At 31.3% G+C, this 18,664-nt stretch overlaps 2 protein-coding genes across 4 annotated transcripts in view; one reads left to right on the forward strand and one right to left on the reverse strand.

Moving 5' to 3' along the window:
* LOC114342438 (uncharacterized) overlaps nt 1-18,664 on the forward strand; it is a 211,228-nt gene that overhangs the window by 119,488 nt on the left and 73,076 nt on the right. The gene's annotated exons all lie outside the window — the stretch shown is intronic.
* Nucleotides 1-18,664, reverse strand: part of LOC114342439 (E3 ubiquitin-protein ligase SHPRH-like) — a 160,832-nt gene that overhangs the window by 84,238 nt on the left and 57,930 nt on the right. For all 3 annotated transcript variants that reach the window (XM_050653774.1, XM_050653773.1, XM_050653772.1), the window contains exon 8: nt 7,650-7,993. In XM_050653774.1, the coding sequence (XP_050509731.1) occupies nt 7,650-7,993 (344 nt within the window). The remainder of the gene's footprint in view (nt 1-7,649; nt 7,994-18,664) is intronic.

Below are 18,664 nucleotides of genomic sequence, written 5' to 3' on the forward strand. Positions count from 1 at the left end.
TAACGAGTCCGACACGTAGAACATGTCACATCACAGGAACTATGTTGGTGATGAATAGCAGTCTGATTTTGCATGAGAGTTTAATGAAAGGTTAAAAAAGCAATTGGAAGTTCTGTCGGACAAAATGAATGGGAAATTTTCCTAGTCGGACATTCTAAACATGTAAGATATAAAAAAAAATGTTGGTGATAAATAGCAAGCTAATTTTGATTTGTTTATGTACAAACTATATTTTGTAACGCAAAAAGTTATATGTCGGACAAACAGTTTGGGCAAATCGAAGGAAATAAATAAAAAACATTTTCTCAGAATGACTTAGTCACATATTGATAAAGCTATTTTAGTTGTATATTATTATTTATATTCACATGTTTGCATGTGCATATATATACATGCACACTCCAAAAACAGTGAGGTAAGTATCAATGCATGTATATATTGCAAAACAATTATTTTTTGGGTGGAGTTTGTTCTAGATATTCTCAAAATGATAATAAAAAATGTCAAAGAACATATGAAAGCAATCTCTTAGGGTTTTCTAATTAGGCGCATCAGAAAGTACGGAAGATACCTACAAAAAACGTTGTATACATTTTTTTCCATACTCAAATCTTAACCCTGTAAACGACATTGAAATAATATGTGAAGAGTCTAAAACTTCGGTGCTTATAAGAATAGACGTAAATATGACACATTATGCTTAGAAGTATGTATTAGAAGGCTGCATTTGTCAGTGTGACACTTTGTGCTATACAAAGTAGTATTTGAAAGTACATGGTCTCTGAGTTTCTGTTTGCCACGTGTGTTGGAAATTAAAATTTATATTAACTATGGAGTGTTTTTGTGTCTATTTTTGAGTGTCAACAGTTTAAATTTTAAGTCGCCAAATCAAAAGTCAAACCATTTAACGGAACATTTTTGAGTAATTTTCGAACATTTTACAAAGTTAGTAAAATACTTGGTCATCAATTCAATGAGGTTCAGTTGCCAGATAATTGTGAAAATTCTATTGAATATCATTCTTCGTGCTATAATGCTTTGCTTGATTGAAAAAGGCTACCTAAACAAATTATTACTAAAATTATATAACGTAATTTTTCTCAACTTTCTACAAATGAAATAATAATGTAAATAATATGTCACATGGCTAGAAATAATTTGCTGCCAAAATAAATCGATTAGTTACGATTGCAATTTATTATGAATTGTTTTTCTTAAAGGAAATGTATTCATAGACATAAGGGTAGACAGGGAATACAGTGCAAAAAATCGATAGGTGGTCTACCTATCTCTTTTAACCAAGCGATCCCGCGCATGTGGCAGACAAAAATAGCTAGACCACTCAATCCATAATATAATTTACCTGATTTACTATAAATGTATTACAGTGAGGTATCTAAATGATGTTGAGATAAATCGAAAGATATCGATTGTAATTGACTTTTGACAGAGAATAATCACCCTTTATTGAAATTTAAAAAATTTTTTGAAGTTATACTTCTTTACGGGCGTAATGACGGTGAAATTTTATATGGGAAAACCTAGCGACCGGGCGCATGCGCATTATAACTTTGTTCTGATTGGATGTTCAAATGACATGACAAAAATTATCCAATATGGCAGCTGTGGGACTGCGTTTGGTTATAATGTATGCTTGTTGCGTTTTAAAATTTGTAGGAAGAGAAACAACAAACAAAAAGTTAGTTAATGGTTATACTGCCTTTCTAAATAGTTTTCATATTATATTTTTGGACTTATTTACATAGAAGAGATGATTGTTTCATGCCAATGTGAAAGCTCATCAAACTGTGCCTAGTATGAGTGCCGCAGATCTCGCTTATTCAAAGCTAAAGAATCTTTCACTGGTAAGTGTTTTATAGATAGTTGATCAAATTTTGTTATGATATTTGAACATAGCCACTTTGCACGACGCAAGTGATTGCGAAATTTATTAGTCGTTATACGGGCTCCGATACCTACCTTGAACCTACCAAAATACATAAGTAGTATGTAATACTTTTATTTACATAATTTATATTTATATTTACATAATATATTGTCTTCTTACTCTATGTTTTGTTGTATTTTTTCAATTCTAAATCATTTCAATTCAAAATCAAAATAATTTAATTTACATAAGTTAAAAATGTCAAAAGGTTAATCTGTTTAGTTAGACGATCTTCGCACATAATGACAAGCTGTCTCTGTGGCGCAGTTTTAATGCGAGAGAATCCCAATACAACGCAAATACCAGCCGCGTGGTAAGTTGGTTCGAATCCCAATAGAAACTTTTATTTTTTTATTTTTTTTTATACATTTTATGATTGTAAGTATATTTATTATATAATTTTATTTTCAGAAAATACGTATTTAGTTAAAAATTTTTCCGACAATTAATGTTCAGAAATCATTTGTGGCATTTTTAGTGTGTTTGTGTGTGTTTTATTTTTTTATTATTTTAATTTTTGGCACTGTTTTAATAAAAATGTTTGAGAAGTAGTAAGTATAAATTAATTTAATATTTAAATAAAATATAAATAAAAAGTATATTAATTTCGTTTATAATCATATAATCATATAATAGAAGTATAACTTCTTACGTGCGTACAAAGTACACACACATTCTTTTTTTTTAAATTGTCCGACTACAAAATTTACCCCTTATTTTTTTCCGACAACAGTCATTCTTGGTAAGGAATAATTTACTTAATTAAATTTCGTCTTTGTCGGAAAGCTATTTATCACCAGCATTTTTGTCTATATCTTAACTGTTTAGAATGTCCGACTACGAAAACTTCTCATTAATTTTGTCGGACAGAACTTCCAATTGCTTTTTTAACCTTTCGTTAAGCACTCATGCAAAAATCACACTGCTATTCATCAGCAACATAATTCCTGTGATGTGACATGTTCTACGTGTCGGACTCGTTAAAATGCCCAACATTTTTGTCGGACAAACATTTTCTCATATATTACATAACGTTGGCTATCGAATAAACCTAAAAACAACTTGCTATTTTTCACAATCATAAACTTGTCAGGACGACACGTTTATCATGCTCCACAGTTAAAACTTCCCCTGTTCCAGTGTTCCCGTGCATCAAAGTTTGTCCGACTAGACACCGTTAAGCTATTAACAAATTTTCAGCTTGCTATTAATCAACTTTTCTTTCTTACGCGGGATCCAGGATAAGAAAATAGTGAAATTTATACATCCCATAAAAATGTTATGGGGGTTTTGTTCCTTTAAACCCCCCCAAACTTTTGGGTGCGTTCCAATTTAATTATTATTGTAGTACCATTAGTTAAACACAATGTTTTAAAAAGTTTTTTGCCTCTTAGTACTTTTTAGAAAAGTCAGTTTTTATCGAGATATTTTGAATATTTGTCAAATCCATCACATATTTGTATATGATTAAGTACGATTATGGAGACTTGGTAATAATAGGAAAATTTATTTATGATTTACATTTGTAGGTATATTTTGAACCGTATTAAAAAAAGCCACATCTCGATAAAAGGTGCCTTATCGAAAAAATACAAAGAGACAAAAAAGACTTAAAAAACACTGTTTTTAACTAATGGTACCGCAGTTATAGTTTAATTGGAACGTACACAAAAATTTGGGGGGTTTAAAAGAACAAAACCCCCATAAAATTTTTATGTAAACATATTAAAAAAGAAGCCGCAACTCGATAAAAACAGCCTCATCGATCAAATATTAAGAGGCAAAAAGTTTTAAAAATATTGAATTTAACTAATGGTACCACAATACTAATTTAATTGGAACGTACACAAAAGTTTGGTGGGGTTTGGATATATTCGAAAAAAATTTTCATTTTGCAACTTCAAAGGGCTGTAACTTTTTTTATGTGCATATTTGTACTAAGGTAAGTTAGGTTCATTCGAACTATTTTTGGTCCCAGAATATGTGATTTAATTTATGACCTGTATCAGAGAGTACAGAAAGAATCTGTACCGGTTTTGCAGCTTCTTAGCCACTCATAGGAGACCCATATGCTCTTCTCTCAAATAGTACGTTCTTTAACGGTAAAATACAGGGTGATTGATTAGTAGGGTAAAGCTCAATAGTTCCGCTATAGTAATAGATAACAATAAAAGTTAATAACAAAAATTTTAGCCACCTTTGAGCTTCACATTACAAAATTAGCTAGAATGTTACAGGGTGTTCGATAACACAGTGGCAGACCAAACTTATGTTTTTTTTAAATGGAACACCCTATATTTTATTTTAAATTCGAAATCCTGTTAACTTCTCCATCACAAAAACATAAAGGTTTGTTATGTTATACAGGGTATTTACAAAGTTATAACCAAATTTATATGAAAATCGTAATAAGTTCAACTTCCTCTATAAATAAAAATAACCAAAACAACAATGGTTTATTAATGCCATATTTTTTAACGTATTGTCAACATTTTCAAGAATGGTCGATATTGTTAATTTTCTTTATATCAAATACAGGGTGAGTCAAAACGCAACTACATTATTTTCTCAGTAATTTTAAATGGAGCACCCTGTATTTGGAGGGAGAGTGAATGGAGAGGGAGTATCACCCCCTCTCCAGGGTGAAAAAAATATATTTTCAAAATAAGTCCAGAAATGGATAAACTGACTAATTCTAAGCAACTTTTGTTCTAGAGTTTTTTCACAAAGAGTTATTTGCGAGTGAATATGTTCATTTTTCAACAAAATAACCACGTTTTTAGACGGTTTTTCGTAAATATCTCAAAAAGTAAGTATTTTGTCGAAAAAACATTCTTAGCAAAAATATAGCCTGTAAAAAATTGAAAAAAGTGGTGTACATATTAGGTCTCTATACTTAGTAAAAGCAGAGTTATAGCTAATGAAAAATAGGTTTATTCGTCAAATTCCAAATCGAATATTTTAACCTGAAATAACCAAAAAATGAAGCACTTTTTGGGGAAAACTAATCACCACTTTTTTAATGTTTAAGAAAATATTTATTTTCGTTTTATAAAAAAATTGTAGCATCAAAAGTAAACAAGTTACGCTTAAAATAAAGTTGGTCCCATTACTTCGGTAAAAAAATCGGGAAAATCATCCCCAAATTAGCATCTCAAATGAACTTGAACGTTACCGCTTCACAAGTTTCTTTACTCGTGTTTGTATTGTTTATAATATGATCTGTAAGTTTCGTCGGTTCAAAGTCCGTATTTTTGAAAGAGCTGTAGTTAAAAGGGGTTGAACGGGCCACTAAACACGAGTGTATGCAAATTTAGCAACACCAAATCTTAACCAATTTTTGTCTTATAGAAAAACAAAAAAATACAAAATATTTAGAAAAGCAAAGCCGACTTTTTTATTTGAGATTTTTGGCATCTCTAACAAAAGTTATTTTCAAAAAACATTTTGCATGTTTGTAAAATGTATTACTAATAAATTATTTTTATTTCTAGACACTTTTTGCATACACCATTTTTTAAATTTTTTTACAGGCTATATTTTTTCTAAGAATGTTTTTTCGATAAAATACTTATTGAATTATTTGCGAAAAACCGTCTAAAAACGTGGTTATTTTGTTGAAACACGAACCTATTTACTCGCAGATAACTCGAACAGTATTAACTTGGTGAAAAATCTCTATGGAACAAACGTTGCTTAAAATTGGTCAGTTTATACATTTCCGGACTTATTTTCGAAATATATTCTTTCACCCCCGATAGGGGATGAAAATCACCCCCAGGGCAAAAGCACACATCGGCACGATATCACTTTTTTTCTATGACATATTAGCTATGCATATGCCAAATTTCATGTCAATCCAAGCGGTTCTTTAAAATTTACAGCAAAAATCGTGAAATAATGTACTAAAATTGAAAATGTTTATTAATTTTTAATTTATATTTTTACTCTATTTTAGTCCATGTGGTGAGACCGCTCCCGTCTGGAAAAATTTCTGATTCGGTTTCTTTGTGGATTCCTATTCAAAAATGTCCCCTTTAAACAAATCTGAAGAGTGCCGGGCGGAATTTTTGGCCAGAAATTGTTTAAACAATTTTTTTTTCAACAAATTCAAAAGATCACGTTTTTTTGCTCCGGAACCTATATTTTTGAGTTTTGTGAGTTATTCTGAACAAGAAAGGTATCTTGTAATTTTTTTAGAAATTGATAGATTTCGAGTTATAGACGATTTAAAATCTGAAAAATGTGAAAATACCCATTTTCGAGGCTTAAAAACTCATATTCAAATTAGTATTTTTGAGGTTGCCAGATACTTAAATTGAAGACTAAATATTCAGCTTCAAGATTCTGAAGAGTGATCGCGTCTAACTTTAATTTATACCGTTGTTTTTTAATTGTTAAATATGCGTGTTTATCCGATTTTTTTGCCGGTGCGGCGCGCTCCATTTCGAAAATCTCCTATTTTTCTCCGAAAAATGTTTTTTCTAGATTCTTTGTGATATTCTAAATAAAATAAGTTTCTTGACATTTTTCTTAAAAGTTAATAGTTTTAAAGTTATAAGCGATTTATAATCCGAAAATGCGTTTTTTTGTCATTTTTCGGATTTTAAATCGCTTATAACTTAAAAACTATTAACTTTTGAGAAATATGGCAAGAAACTTATTTTATTTAGAATATCACAAAGAATCTAGAAAAAATATTTTTCGGAGGAAAATAGGAGATTTTTGAAATGGAGCGCGCCGCCCGGCAAAAAAATCGGATAAACACGCATATTTATCAATTAAAAAACAACGGTATAAATTAAAGTTAGACGCGATCACTCTTCAGAATCTTGAAGCTGAATGTTCAGTCTTTAATCTATGTATCTCACAACCTCAAAAATACTAATTTAAATATGAGTTTTTAAACCTCGAAAATGCGTATTTTCGCATTTTTCAGATTTTAAATCGTCTATAACTTGAAAACTATCAATTTCTAAAAAAATTTAAAAGGTACCTTTCTTGTTCAGAATAACTCACAAAACTCAAAAAAATATAGGTTCCGGAGCAAAAAACGTCTTTTGTATTTGTTTAAAAAAATTGTTTAAACAATTTCTGCCCAAAAATTCCTCCCGGCACCCTTCAGATTTGTTTAAAGGGGACATTTTTGAACAGGAATCCACAAAGAAACCGAATTAGAAATGATTTTCAGACGGGAGCGGTCTCACCACATGGACTATTTGGAGTATTAGCGAATGATTCTCGCTGGAAATTTACCGCCTTCTCGCTGGGACGTAAAAATAGTAAAATTCCCTCAAATTTCTTTAGTCTCAGAATCAGCGTGGCTTGCAATTTTAGAAGCCTCGGATGGTGTTACTAGAAGGTTATCATTGTTTTTAGTTTTTAATCTGGTAGAATATAAAATGGTATTTTAAATATAATTTTGTGTGCTATTAGATTAAAAAGTTTAACTTTTTTCTAGCAGATGTCGCTAGGACATCCATGCCATTTCGTTCGTTGCAATCCGTGACGGCACGAGGAGTATTATTCTAGTTCATTCAGAGAGAAGAGCATCATATGGATCTCCTGATGAGGGGGCTAAGAAGCTGTGAAACCGGTAGAGATTCTTGCTGTACTCTCTGATTGAACCAGAAATATAATGCGACTACGATTTCGGGTTGCAACGAAATTAAAAAAGTTGATTCATTTTTACTTTACTTACATTGCATGACGATTTCTGGGAGCGTCGGCGTCGGCTTCCAGTCATACACATGTTCGTTGTATCCGCACTCTCTATAATAACACAATGTTAACTCGTATTTCTCCAAACACTTGTTAAAGAGACACGTCGGACATTTCTTCGTCGATTTTTCTCGTTTTTCCTGGGGCCGCAAGTGACAGTTCATCGCCTTGGTCACCACAGACTTCTTAATGACAACTTTAAATCTGTTGTGTGGTGCGTTCTCGTAGAGATCGGCAACGGCGGCGAACACTTCCTTCCTCAAGGTATACAGAGCATTTTCCCAATTGCATAGGAGTCGAAGGAGAGTCCAGTCTCTGACGTCTCTAAACACATAAATATAAAAAATGTATAAGGGATACATATTACGCTTAGAAAGTATTATAGACCAGGAAGGATCTGTGAAAAAACGTCTATTTTTGGATGTGAGAGGTGGCATTCGGATTTTTGCAGATAAAGTTAGGTTAGGTGACAACTTTAACAATAATAATTGACTTATGCTCCTTCTCAAATATGCCCGGAACATTAATAAAAAAATTTAAATATTAAATAATTTTGAAAAACATCGATTTTTTTCTATTTTCTTTGCTTATAACTTTAAAACGATTCATTTTTTAACAAATGTCGTAGGGAGATAAACTAAAGATAATTTAATTTTGTATGATAAACGACTGGTTAAAAATGTCTTAAACTAATACCCTTTCTACAAAATAGCAATAAATACAAAATATGGGGGCAAAATAAGCCTGTTTTTATTCAATGTTTTTCAACCATTTTGGTTGCACTTAGAACCTTCATAATTCGCTTAGAAAATTCTTACAACATACTTAAACCGTCCACCAAATTTCATTAAAATCGACGCGATAGACTTTGCATAATAATTTTGCAATCTATTTTTTTTAAGGTTCAAATTTTTTAAAAACTTTCTGAACAAAAAGTATGCCACTAGAAGTTTGCTAATTTTTTTAAATATAACGAGGCTCTCTACCTATATAATACACTTTACAGAATTCAAATCAGATTATTTAAGCGGCCTCAGCACTGTTTTAAAGTTATAAACAATTTTTTGACTTATAAACAAATACAGTGAGGACGTTTGAGTTGGCATAAATTCGTTTTCTTGAGAATAGGCGTCGCTGGAAATAAATCCCGAAACAGGTCGATTTTTATTTTTAAGTTTTAATTTTTTTGTATATATCATACTAGTTACGTCATCCATCTGGGCGTGATGACGTAATCGATGATTTTTTTAAATGAGAATAGTTGCCGTGTGATAGCTTAATCGAAAGGCTATTTAATTTTGTATTCACAAATATAAACATTAACATAATTACATATTTATACAGGGTTTGAATTTAAAAAAAAAATTGAATTAAATTAATTGCAATATTTAGATTACGTCATCACACCCAGATGGATGACCTCACTAGTATGATATTATGCCAAAAAATTATAATTTAAAAATAAAAATCGATCTGTTTCGGGATTTACCTCCAGAGTTGCTCATTCTCAAGAAAATGAATTTATTCCAACTCAAACGTATTCACTGTATTTTTTTATAAGCCAAAACATTGTTTATAACTTGAAAACAGTGCTGAGGCCGCTTAATCCGATTTTAATTCAGTAAAGTGTATTAGATAGGAACCTCTTTATATGTAAAAAAATTAGTAAACTTCTGAATGGTCTACTTTTTGTTCAGAAAGTTTTTAAAAAATTTGAACTTAAAAAAAAATTAGATTGCAAAATTATTATGCAAAATCTACCAGGTCGATTTTAATGAAATTTGGTGGACGGTTTAAGTATGTTATAAGAATTTTCTAAGCGAACTATGAAGGTTCTAAGTGCAACCTAAGTGGTTGAAAAACATTGAATAAAAGCAGTCGTTTTTGCCCCCTTATTTATTGCTATTTTCCAGAAAGGGTAATAATTTAAGACATTTTAAACCAGTCGTATATCATACAAAATTCAATTATCTTTATTTTCTTTCCCTAGGACTTTGTTCCAAAATGAATCGTTTTAAAGTTATAAGCAACGAAAGTAGAAAAAAATCGATATCTTTCGAAATTTTTAAATATTTAAATTTTTTATTAATGCTCCGGGCATATTTGAGAAGGAGCGTAAGTCAATTATAATTATTGAAGTTGTCACCTAACTTTATCTGGAAAAATCCGAATGCCACCTCGCACATCCACCTCAAAACAGATCCTTCCTGGTCTATTAGGCGAAGCAACGAACTCAACGTTGCATTCGATTTAAAAGAGTGTCAGGCAATTTTGTGAACTAAATTGATCTCCAGCAAAAAATTTTGTGCATAAGAAAATGCATGTTCAAAGTGCATCACGAAGAGATGGAAAATGAAAAATTTAGAACTCAGAAAATATTGACGAAAATAAATTAGTGACATTCGATAGACTTTGAAAATATTGAACACATATTCTTCAGTTTTTCGATCCCATTTTCATTTCGCGAATTATTCGATCGTCCCAGGCGACGAGTTCCACCCTGGCCACCAGGTAGTGATGTTAAAAAGTAACTATTCGTTACAAAGTACTCGTTACTTACGAATAATGAAAGTAACGATTATGATACAGAGAGGCAAATCGTTACTTTGATTACTCTGATTATTTCGTTACTTCGTACCAATCGTATCAGAGCGAGTACCTATTTTGAATATTGTATCTTAGACCAGGCAGTATCGTCGCCCCCGCTAGCGCAATTATTCCGATTCGATTTTTTTGCACAAACTTACTCAAAAAGAGGTCCTTATAACATATCCACAGGGTGCCGGGCGGTGCCGTGGTCGAAAAATTTTTTAAACAATTTTTTTTAAACAAATTCACAAAAATAATTTTCTTATTTCCAACAATTTTTTTTAGATAATTTGGGTCATTCTGAGCAAAAAAGGTCTCCTGTCATTTTTTTTCTACAATTGACTGTTGTCGAGTTATGCGCGATTAAAAATTTGAAAAATGCGAAAATGGCCACATTCAAGACTTCATAACTCGATTAAAAATGATTATTATGAAATTCAAAAAGTGACAAAATCAAGATTCAAATACCTTCTTCAACATCCTGAAGAGATTTTTGTCACTATTTTATTACAAAGCTGTTATTTTTAGTTATTAACAATTAGCGGTATAGTCCAACTGTATCGTCGCCCCCGTTAGCGGAACTATTTCGATTAGATTTTTTTGCACAAACTTACTCAAAAAGAGGTCTTTATAACATATCCACAGGGTACCGGGCGGTGCCGTGGTCGAAAAATGTTTTAAACAATTTTTTTTAAACAAATTCACAAAAATAATTTTTTCATTTCCGACAATTTTTTTTTAGATAATTTGGGTCATTGTGAGTAAAAAAGGTCTCTAGTCATTTTTCTCTAAACTTGACTGTTGTCGAGTTAAACGCGATTAAAAATTTGAAAAATGCGAAAATTGCCATTTTCAAGGCTTCATAACTCGATTAAAAATTATTATTATGAAATTCAAAAAGTGACAAAATCAAGATTCAAATATCTTCTTCAACGTCTTGAAGAGATTTTTGGCATTATTTTATTACAAAGCTGTTACTTTTAGTTATTAACAATTAGCGCTATAGTCCAACTGTATCGTCACCCCCGTTAGAGGAACTATTTCGATTAGATTTTTTTTGCACAAACTTACTCAAAAAGAGGTCCTTATAATATATCCACAGGGTGCCGGCCAGTGCCGTGGTCTAAAAATTGTTTAAACAATTTTTCGACCACCGGCCGGCACTCTTTGGATATGTTATAAGGACCTATTTTTGAGTAAGTATGTGCAAAAAAATCTAATCGAAATAGTTCCGCTAACGGGGGCGACGATACAGTTGGACTATACCGCTAATTGTTAATAACTAAAAATAACAGCTTTGTAATAAAATAATGACAAAAATCTCTTCAGGACGCTGAAGAAGGTATTTCAATCTTGGTTTTGTCACTTTTTGAATTTCATAATAATCATTTTTAATCGAGTTATGAAGCCTTGAAATGGCCATTTTCGCATTTTTCAAATTTCTAATCGCATATAACTCGACAACAATCAATTTTAGAGAAAAATTACAAGAGACCTTTTTTGCTCAGAATGACCCAAGTTATCTAAAAAAAATTGTTGGAAATAAAAAAAATATTTTTGAAAATTTATTTAAAAAAATTGTTTAAAAAATTTTTCGACCACGGCACCGCAAGGCACCCTGTGGATATGTTATGAGGACCCCTTTTTGAGTAAGTTTGTGCAAAAAAATCTGATCGAAATTGTTCCGCTAACGGGGGCGACGAAACAGTTAGACTATAACGCTAATTGTTAATAACTAAAAATAACAGCTTTGTAATAAATTAATGAGAAAAATCTCTTCAGAACGCTGAAGAAGGTATTTGAATCTTGATTTTGTCACTTTTTGAATTTCATAATAATAATTTTTGATCGAGTTATGAAGCCTTAAAAATGGCCATTTTCGCATTTTTCAAATTTTTAATCGCGTATAACTCGACAACAGTCAATTTTAGAGAAAAATTACAAGAGACCTTTTTTGCTCAGAATGACCCAAATTATCTAAAAAAAATTGTTGGAAATAAAAAATTATTTTTGTGAATTTGTTTAAAAAAATTGTTTAAAAATTTTTTCGACTACGGCACCGCCCAGCACCTTGTGGATATGTTATAAGGACCTCTTTTTGAGTAAGTTTGTGCAAAAAAATCTAATCGAAATAGTTCCGTTAACGGGGGCGACGATACAGTGGGACTATAGCGCTAATTGTTAATAACTAAAAATAACAGCTTTGTAATAAATTAATGACAAAAATCTCTTCAGAACGCTGAAGAAGGTATTTGAATTTTGATTTTGTCACTTTTTGAATTTCATAATAATCATTTTTGATCGAGTTATAAAGCCTTGAAAATGGCCATTTTCACATTTTTCAAATTTTTAATCGCGTATAACTCGACAACAGTCAATTTTAGAGAAAAATTACAAGAGACCTTTTTTGCTCAGAATGACCCAAATTATCTAAAAAAAATTTTTGGAAATAAAAAATTATTTTTGTGAATTTGTTTAAAAAAAATTGTTAAAATTTTTCGACCACGGCACCGCCCGGCACCCTATGGATATGTTATAAGGACCTCTTTTTGAGTAAGTTTGTGCAAAAAAATCGACTCGGAATAATTGCGCTAGCGGGGGCGACGATACTGCCCGGTCTATCTACAATCGGTTGATATCGGAGTCGGACCGGTATTCCACGAGTTTTCGGTATCAGTACAGTTAACTAAAATTTTATCTATGAATGGAGAAGGCTATAAAGCTGAAAGAGAGGGAGGTATATTAAAGCATGCACCCAGAAACAGATGTCTATACGATTTGTCGAGTTAGATAATTCACAGATTTGCGTTCAAATGTCCCTTTGAAAATAAAAATGCAACACATTAGATTTTAATAATAAATACATAAAGACTACTGGAAACGGGAGAGATGAGAGTACTGAGAAGAATTACAGGAAATGCGCTGAAAGATCGAAATAGGAGTGAAGACATTAGAAGCACTGGCGAAGCGTCCATGTAACCACTGTTACCATTGGTAACAGTTAAAAATCTTGCAAATAAATATTTTATGACGATGAATAATTCTATTTACCAATATCTTTAACAATAGAAATATATTATTATATTATGTGGTAATAGCAATAGTACCTAACTCAGTAAATAGCCAACTACTCGTAGACACGAAAATATTGACGAGTTTATGTGACTCAGTTGTACTTTATTATAGTCTGTTATTACCAGACTCATTTCTGGTTACAATGGTTATATACCCACGCTGGCGCTCGGGACCGGCTAGTGACTGAAAATTTTGAAGAAGCGACGGCATAAGCGCGCTGTGTATCAGTAGCGCTGTTACCACATTTAAAATTGGTGACAGTACCTATAAAAAGTGTGCGTGGAGTTAACCGTGGATGAGTGTCGCTTCTTAATCGATCAACTACTTGAAAAGTAATTCTCCTTGTATAATTTTGAAGAAAAAAATGAGATTAAAAATGAAAGACCTATTTTAAACAATTTAAAAAGGAATCAACAAAAGTAGTTCGATATTTTAAATTTAGTTGGTACAGTGAAAATCCTTGGTTATATTATGGTTGCAAGAAAAATATACTGTATTGTTGGCCATGTCTTTTGGTTTCTACAAAAAAATGGGTGGACCAGGTTCACGATTTAAATAGTGTTAAATTTTTAAAAAGGAGACATGAAATTTCTCCGTTACCTACATGTAAGATGTATACCAAATTTGATTCAGTTTGGCAAAACAAAAATCAAAAGTTCTCTTAACCAAGCTTTTAAAGCAAATGCTAAACATAAGGAGTTTGTTAAAAAAAGATAGGTATTGTCCTTTTCATGAGCATTTTTCAGTGCGTAACAAATGATAGGAAAAAGGGTAAGTCCGTGATAATACACATTTATGACATTTATTCTAACATGACATTTTAGTTAAATCTGACAGTTGTCACATTTTATTTTCAATTTGGAATAAAAACAAATCAAATGTGTTTCTTGCATTTATAAAATGGTATTTTCTTTGATTTGTATAGTCTTATAAATTATACAGATTATATTTGTAATATTATTATCTAATTAAAAAAAAATATTTTTTTATTATATCTATCGACAACTAGAATAACTAGAATAAATGTTGTAAATGTCTGTAATCACGGACGTGCCTTTTTTTCTGTCACATACAATTTATTGCATTAGAAAGAAATCGAAAAACTGTGACGCACTGAAAGATGATCATGAGAAAAAGAATATATCCTTAGCACACTTATAATAGATACTGTATGTTTTTGGGCCAAACAAGAACTAGCGTTTCGTGGTCATTTTGAGTGCGACGACTCTGACAATCCAGGCAATTACAGGGAATTGTTAACATTAATTGCCAAAAAAGATTAAAAATTTTGTCAACATCTAGAAACATCTGTTTTTTTGAGAGTTTCAAGTGATATACAAAAATGATATTATTGAAGCTACACTCACCGGCACAAAATTCCGCCACCCAAAATTTTTGAATAAGTTTGACAATTTATAACTTTATTATTTGTGCTCCGATTTTCAAGATTCTTACACCAGTTTGTAGGTACATGTATTCATATTGTTTGGTATTATTCCGGTAACAAAAAATTTTGCTTGCATGTCATTGTACAGGGATGAAAGGAAGCGTTGTATTTTCTCCTAATTTTAAAAAATTCTGTGGAAAAATGGAATAGCTGATTTTGTTTAATAGTCCTGTCATATTTTCCTGGAGGCATCACCAACATTTTGTTTTTTGAATTATCCGAATATCTTTTTTCTTGTAAGAGCTGTACCATTTTTTGTAAATAAAAACACTGATTGACTCATACAATTGAGGTTGGATTGATAAGATTAGAATGGCCCGCGTGCAGCCCAGATCTCAATCATATTGAGCATGTATGGGATGAATAAAAAAGCTATTTGCCGTCATCGTAGGCCTCCAGAAAATTTGGTACAGTTATAGCCCTGGTAGAGGAATATGGGACTATTCCTCAGGCAAGGAAAACACATCTTTATTAGATGCTAAACAGATTGCGAGCAGTCGTTGCTGCAAGAGGTGGACATAACAGCGATTGAATTGTTTTGTTTTGTTGTTAAATTTGTTTTGTTTTGTTAATTTTAGTGCGTTTGATATTTTTAATTAAATAAACCTTCAAAGCAGTGTTTTTAATTACAGCTCTTACAAGAAAAGAGATATTCAGATAATTCAAAAAACAAGACCTTAGTGATACCTCCAGGATAATACAAAAGGAGTATGAAATAAAATCAGCCCTCCAATTTTTCCACAGAATTTTTTAAAGTTAGGAGAAAAAACAACGCTTATATTCACCCCCGTATAATGCCATCTAAGCAAAAAATTTTTGTTACCGAAATAATAGCAATTGACATCAATACATATACCTACAAACTCGTGCAAGAATCTTTAAAATCGAAGTACAAATAATAAAGTTATAGATTGTCAAACTTAATCAAAAATTTTGGGTGGCGGAATTTTGTGCCGGTGAGTGTATATATACATTTAAAATAAGTAAGTTATTACAGCTTGAATTTGTTAATAGAACAATCTCATATTTTGACCACCCTGTAAGAAATTTTGTTTCAATAAGCATCTGTTTAAGTATGCTAAATAGTCTATTATTAAGATCCAAGAAAGAATTTGTTACTGCTTCTTAGATTCGTAGATATTTATTTTTTTCTAAAACCTTACATTTTTATAAAAATCGAAATAAATCAAAACACCCTATATTTAGGTATAGGGAACTCTTATGAAAGTATAGCTTATTTTTTTAAGGTCAATTCAATAATGTCATCAGATATAGGGCATTCCATAAGAAAAAATATAACTTTGATATACCACTCTTTTTTGGAACACCCTGTATAATTCACATTATTTTTAGGTTGTAGTATTAAAGGCCCTGTATATTTCTGTGAAGAAATTTTTTTAAAATATCAAGTGGTTTTCCGTACAGAGACCGAGGCGAATAAGATGAACCGTATATAAACACAACATTTTCACTTTTAAAAAATTCCATCATTTTTTGACGGAAACTTCAAAATTAATGTGTACATTAATGGGGACAAAACTGTTATTCTGGCCAAACGCTTAGTTTAGCATAAACAGACCAAAGTCGGCGCTTAGTCTACAATTGCGAAACTGTTATGAATGGCAGTTATGGATATATGGCAGTTATGAATATAGTCTTGTTATGCAAAACTAAAAACCCTTAATAGACAGAATGTCGCTTGGTTTATTTTTGTTTTTCTTAGTAACCGTTAACGTGACAATAACATGGATTTTTCCAAGATAGTTTTAGCTATGTGTCACCAGAATCCGCTGTTATATCGATTTTAAAGAAAATGCGCTTGGTCGAGTTATGCATAACGCTGTCCTTTAGAATTAGTTCACTGTTTGTGATTTTATAACGCTGTTCTTTATTTTTACATAATAGAAGTATGTATGCACTTTGCAATTTTCATTGTTTTGAAATTACCTGCCGCAACATCAAATAAATCAGTATATTTATTTTTCTTAATTAATACTGCTTCGACTACAGATTGTTTCTCTTAATTTTTGCAGTGGGTATACCTTCAATATCAGACACAATTTGTTCTGGTACTTTATCTGAACCGAAAAATATCCACATTCAGATATTATCTCCTAAAGCCACACACTTCAAAACGAACGTAATAAACAAGCCAAACATGGACGTCTAAATATGAACTACAAACTAATTTGCGGAGTAGCAGAATACAGATTCAGACCTATCCAAATAAGTCACAACAAAATCCGTACGCTCTCAATTAGAATTGGAAATAAACACATTGCCAATATGACATTCAAACTTCAAACTGTTTGAAGAAGTTTGATTTCAAATCAAACCTAAAGATATCGAAATCAAGTCAAGTCAAACTTTTTTACAAAAAAAGTTTGATTTTCAAGTCAAGTTAAGTTTGTTGAATAAAATCAAACTAGTTTGACTTGATGCATCTCTAATCTGGTTCATGATTATATTATAGGCTACTTCTAGTCATTGTAAAATTTGCCCCAATAGTAAACAATTTCGCACTACAAGTTGTTTTATTACCTACATAAAACTTCTTCACTTTTTAAAACTTTCACCATATAAACAATAAAATTTTCAAGTACCAGTAAAGGTTTACCGCGATTACTTTCTAATTAAACATGCCATTTTTGTCAAAATTACAATTATGACTAAAAATAAAATACTATAATTAATTCATTAATTATTATAGGTACCTACTGTAATTTTATAGTAGATAAATAATTCCCTTAAATGTCTTTTAGTAAAATCTACCTGAAACAACCATTTCAGCTTTGGTGAGGAAAATACCTGTAGGATTATGACATACCCTTCCAAACGCAGGCAAAAAATTATTTTGGTGAGGAAATTACACCCGCCGATCTTGGAGACCATCGTCGTCATCAAAATTCGTGTTCAGTGACCTACAAAACCTCCAAGTATAAAAACTGAACTCATTTCCGTCAATATTTCCTGAGTTCTAAACTGTTCATTTTCCATCTCTTCGAGATGACACTTTGAAAATGCATTTTCTCATGCACAAATTTTTTTGCCGGAGATCAATTTAGTTCACAAAATTGCCTGACGCTCTCTCGAATCGAATGCAAAAAGTTGCATTACGATTTATCTTACCGCACAAAATTCCCAGGTTTAATGCTTCGTTGCCTCGCCTATATGTGGAAATTAACACGTTCAAGACGAAGCGATATAAACTGGGAGATATTAGATATGTACATGTACAAGCTCAGCCACGATTTTCTGAGTCCTACCCTTTGCAATACAGGAAGGTTAGAGGAGGTACTTACAATAATTGTATTCGAGGTATGTCAAAAAAATATGAATTTCGTTCAAGAGTAAAGTACCTTTATAGTTCACAATATTTCAATTAAAGGATATAATTGCACATTAAAACATAGTTTTTAATTCTAAATAGCAATTTTCCATATTGTAAATTTGAATACGTAAATAAACAAATTTTTTGTTACGATACGTTGTAAATTGTTTTAGATTATTGTTTTTTAAGCATACTCGAAATGGCATGACTCATAATATTGTGGTGATATGAAAATGTTTATACATTAAGCAGCAAAATTATTACCTAATAATAATTACTACAAAATTATAACAATAAATACTAATAATTATTATTGATAAAATTTAATATACAGTGTGGGCCAAAGAAAAGAGTCCAACTCGATATTTGGCAGAAGTATTAGATTTTAAGGAAATGCCGAAACTGCCGATTTTTATTTATATATTGCAATTTTTTGGCACATTATATTTCATACTAGTCAGAGCGTGATGACGTAATGGATGATTTTTTTTAAATGGGAATAGAGGTCGCCTGGTTGCTCACTTGAAAGGGTGTTCAATTCTCCATTCAGCAA

The sequence above is a fragment of the Diabrotica virgifera genome, chromosome 6 (assembly GCF_917563875.1).
Source record: "Diabrotica virgifera virgifera chromosome 6, PGI_DIABVI_V3a".
Classification (NCBI taxonomy): Eukaryota; Metazoa; Arthropoda; class Insecta; order Coleoptera; family Chrysomelidae; genus Diabrotica; species Diabrotica virgifera.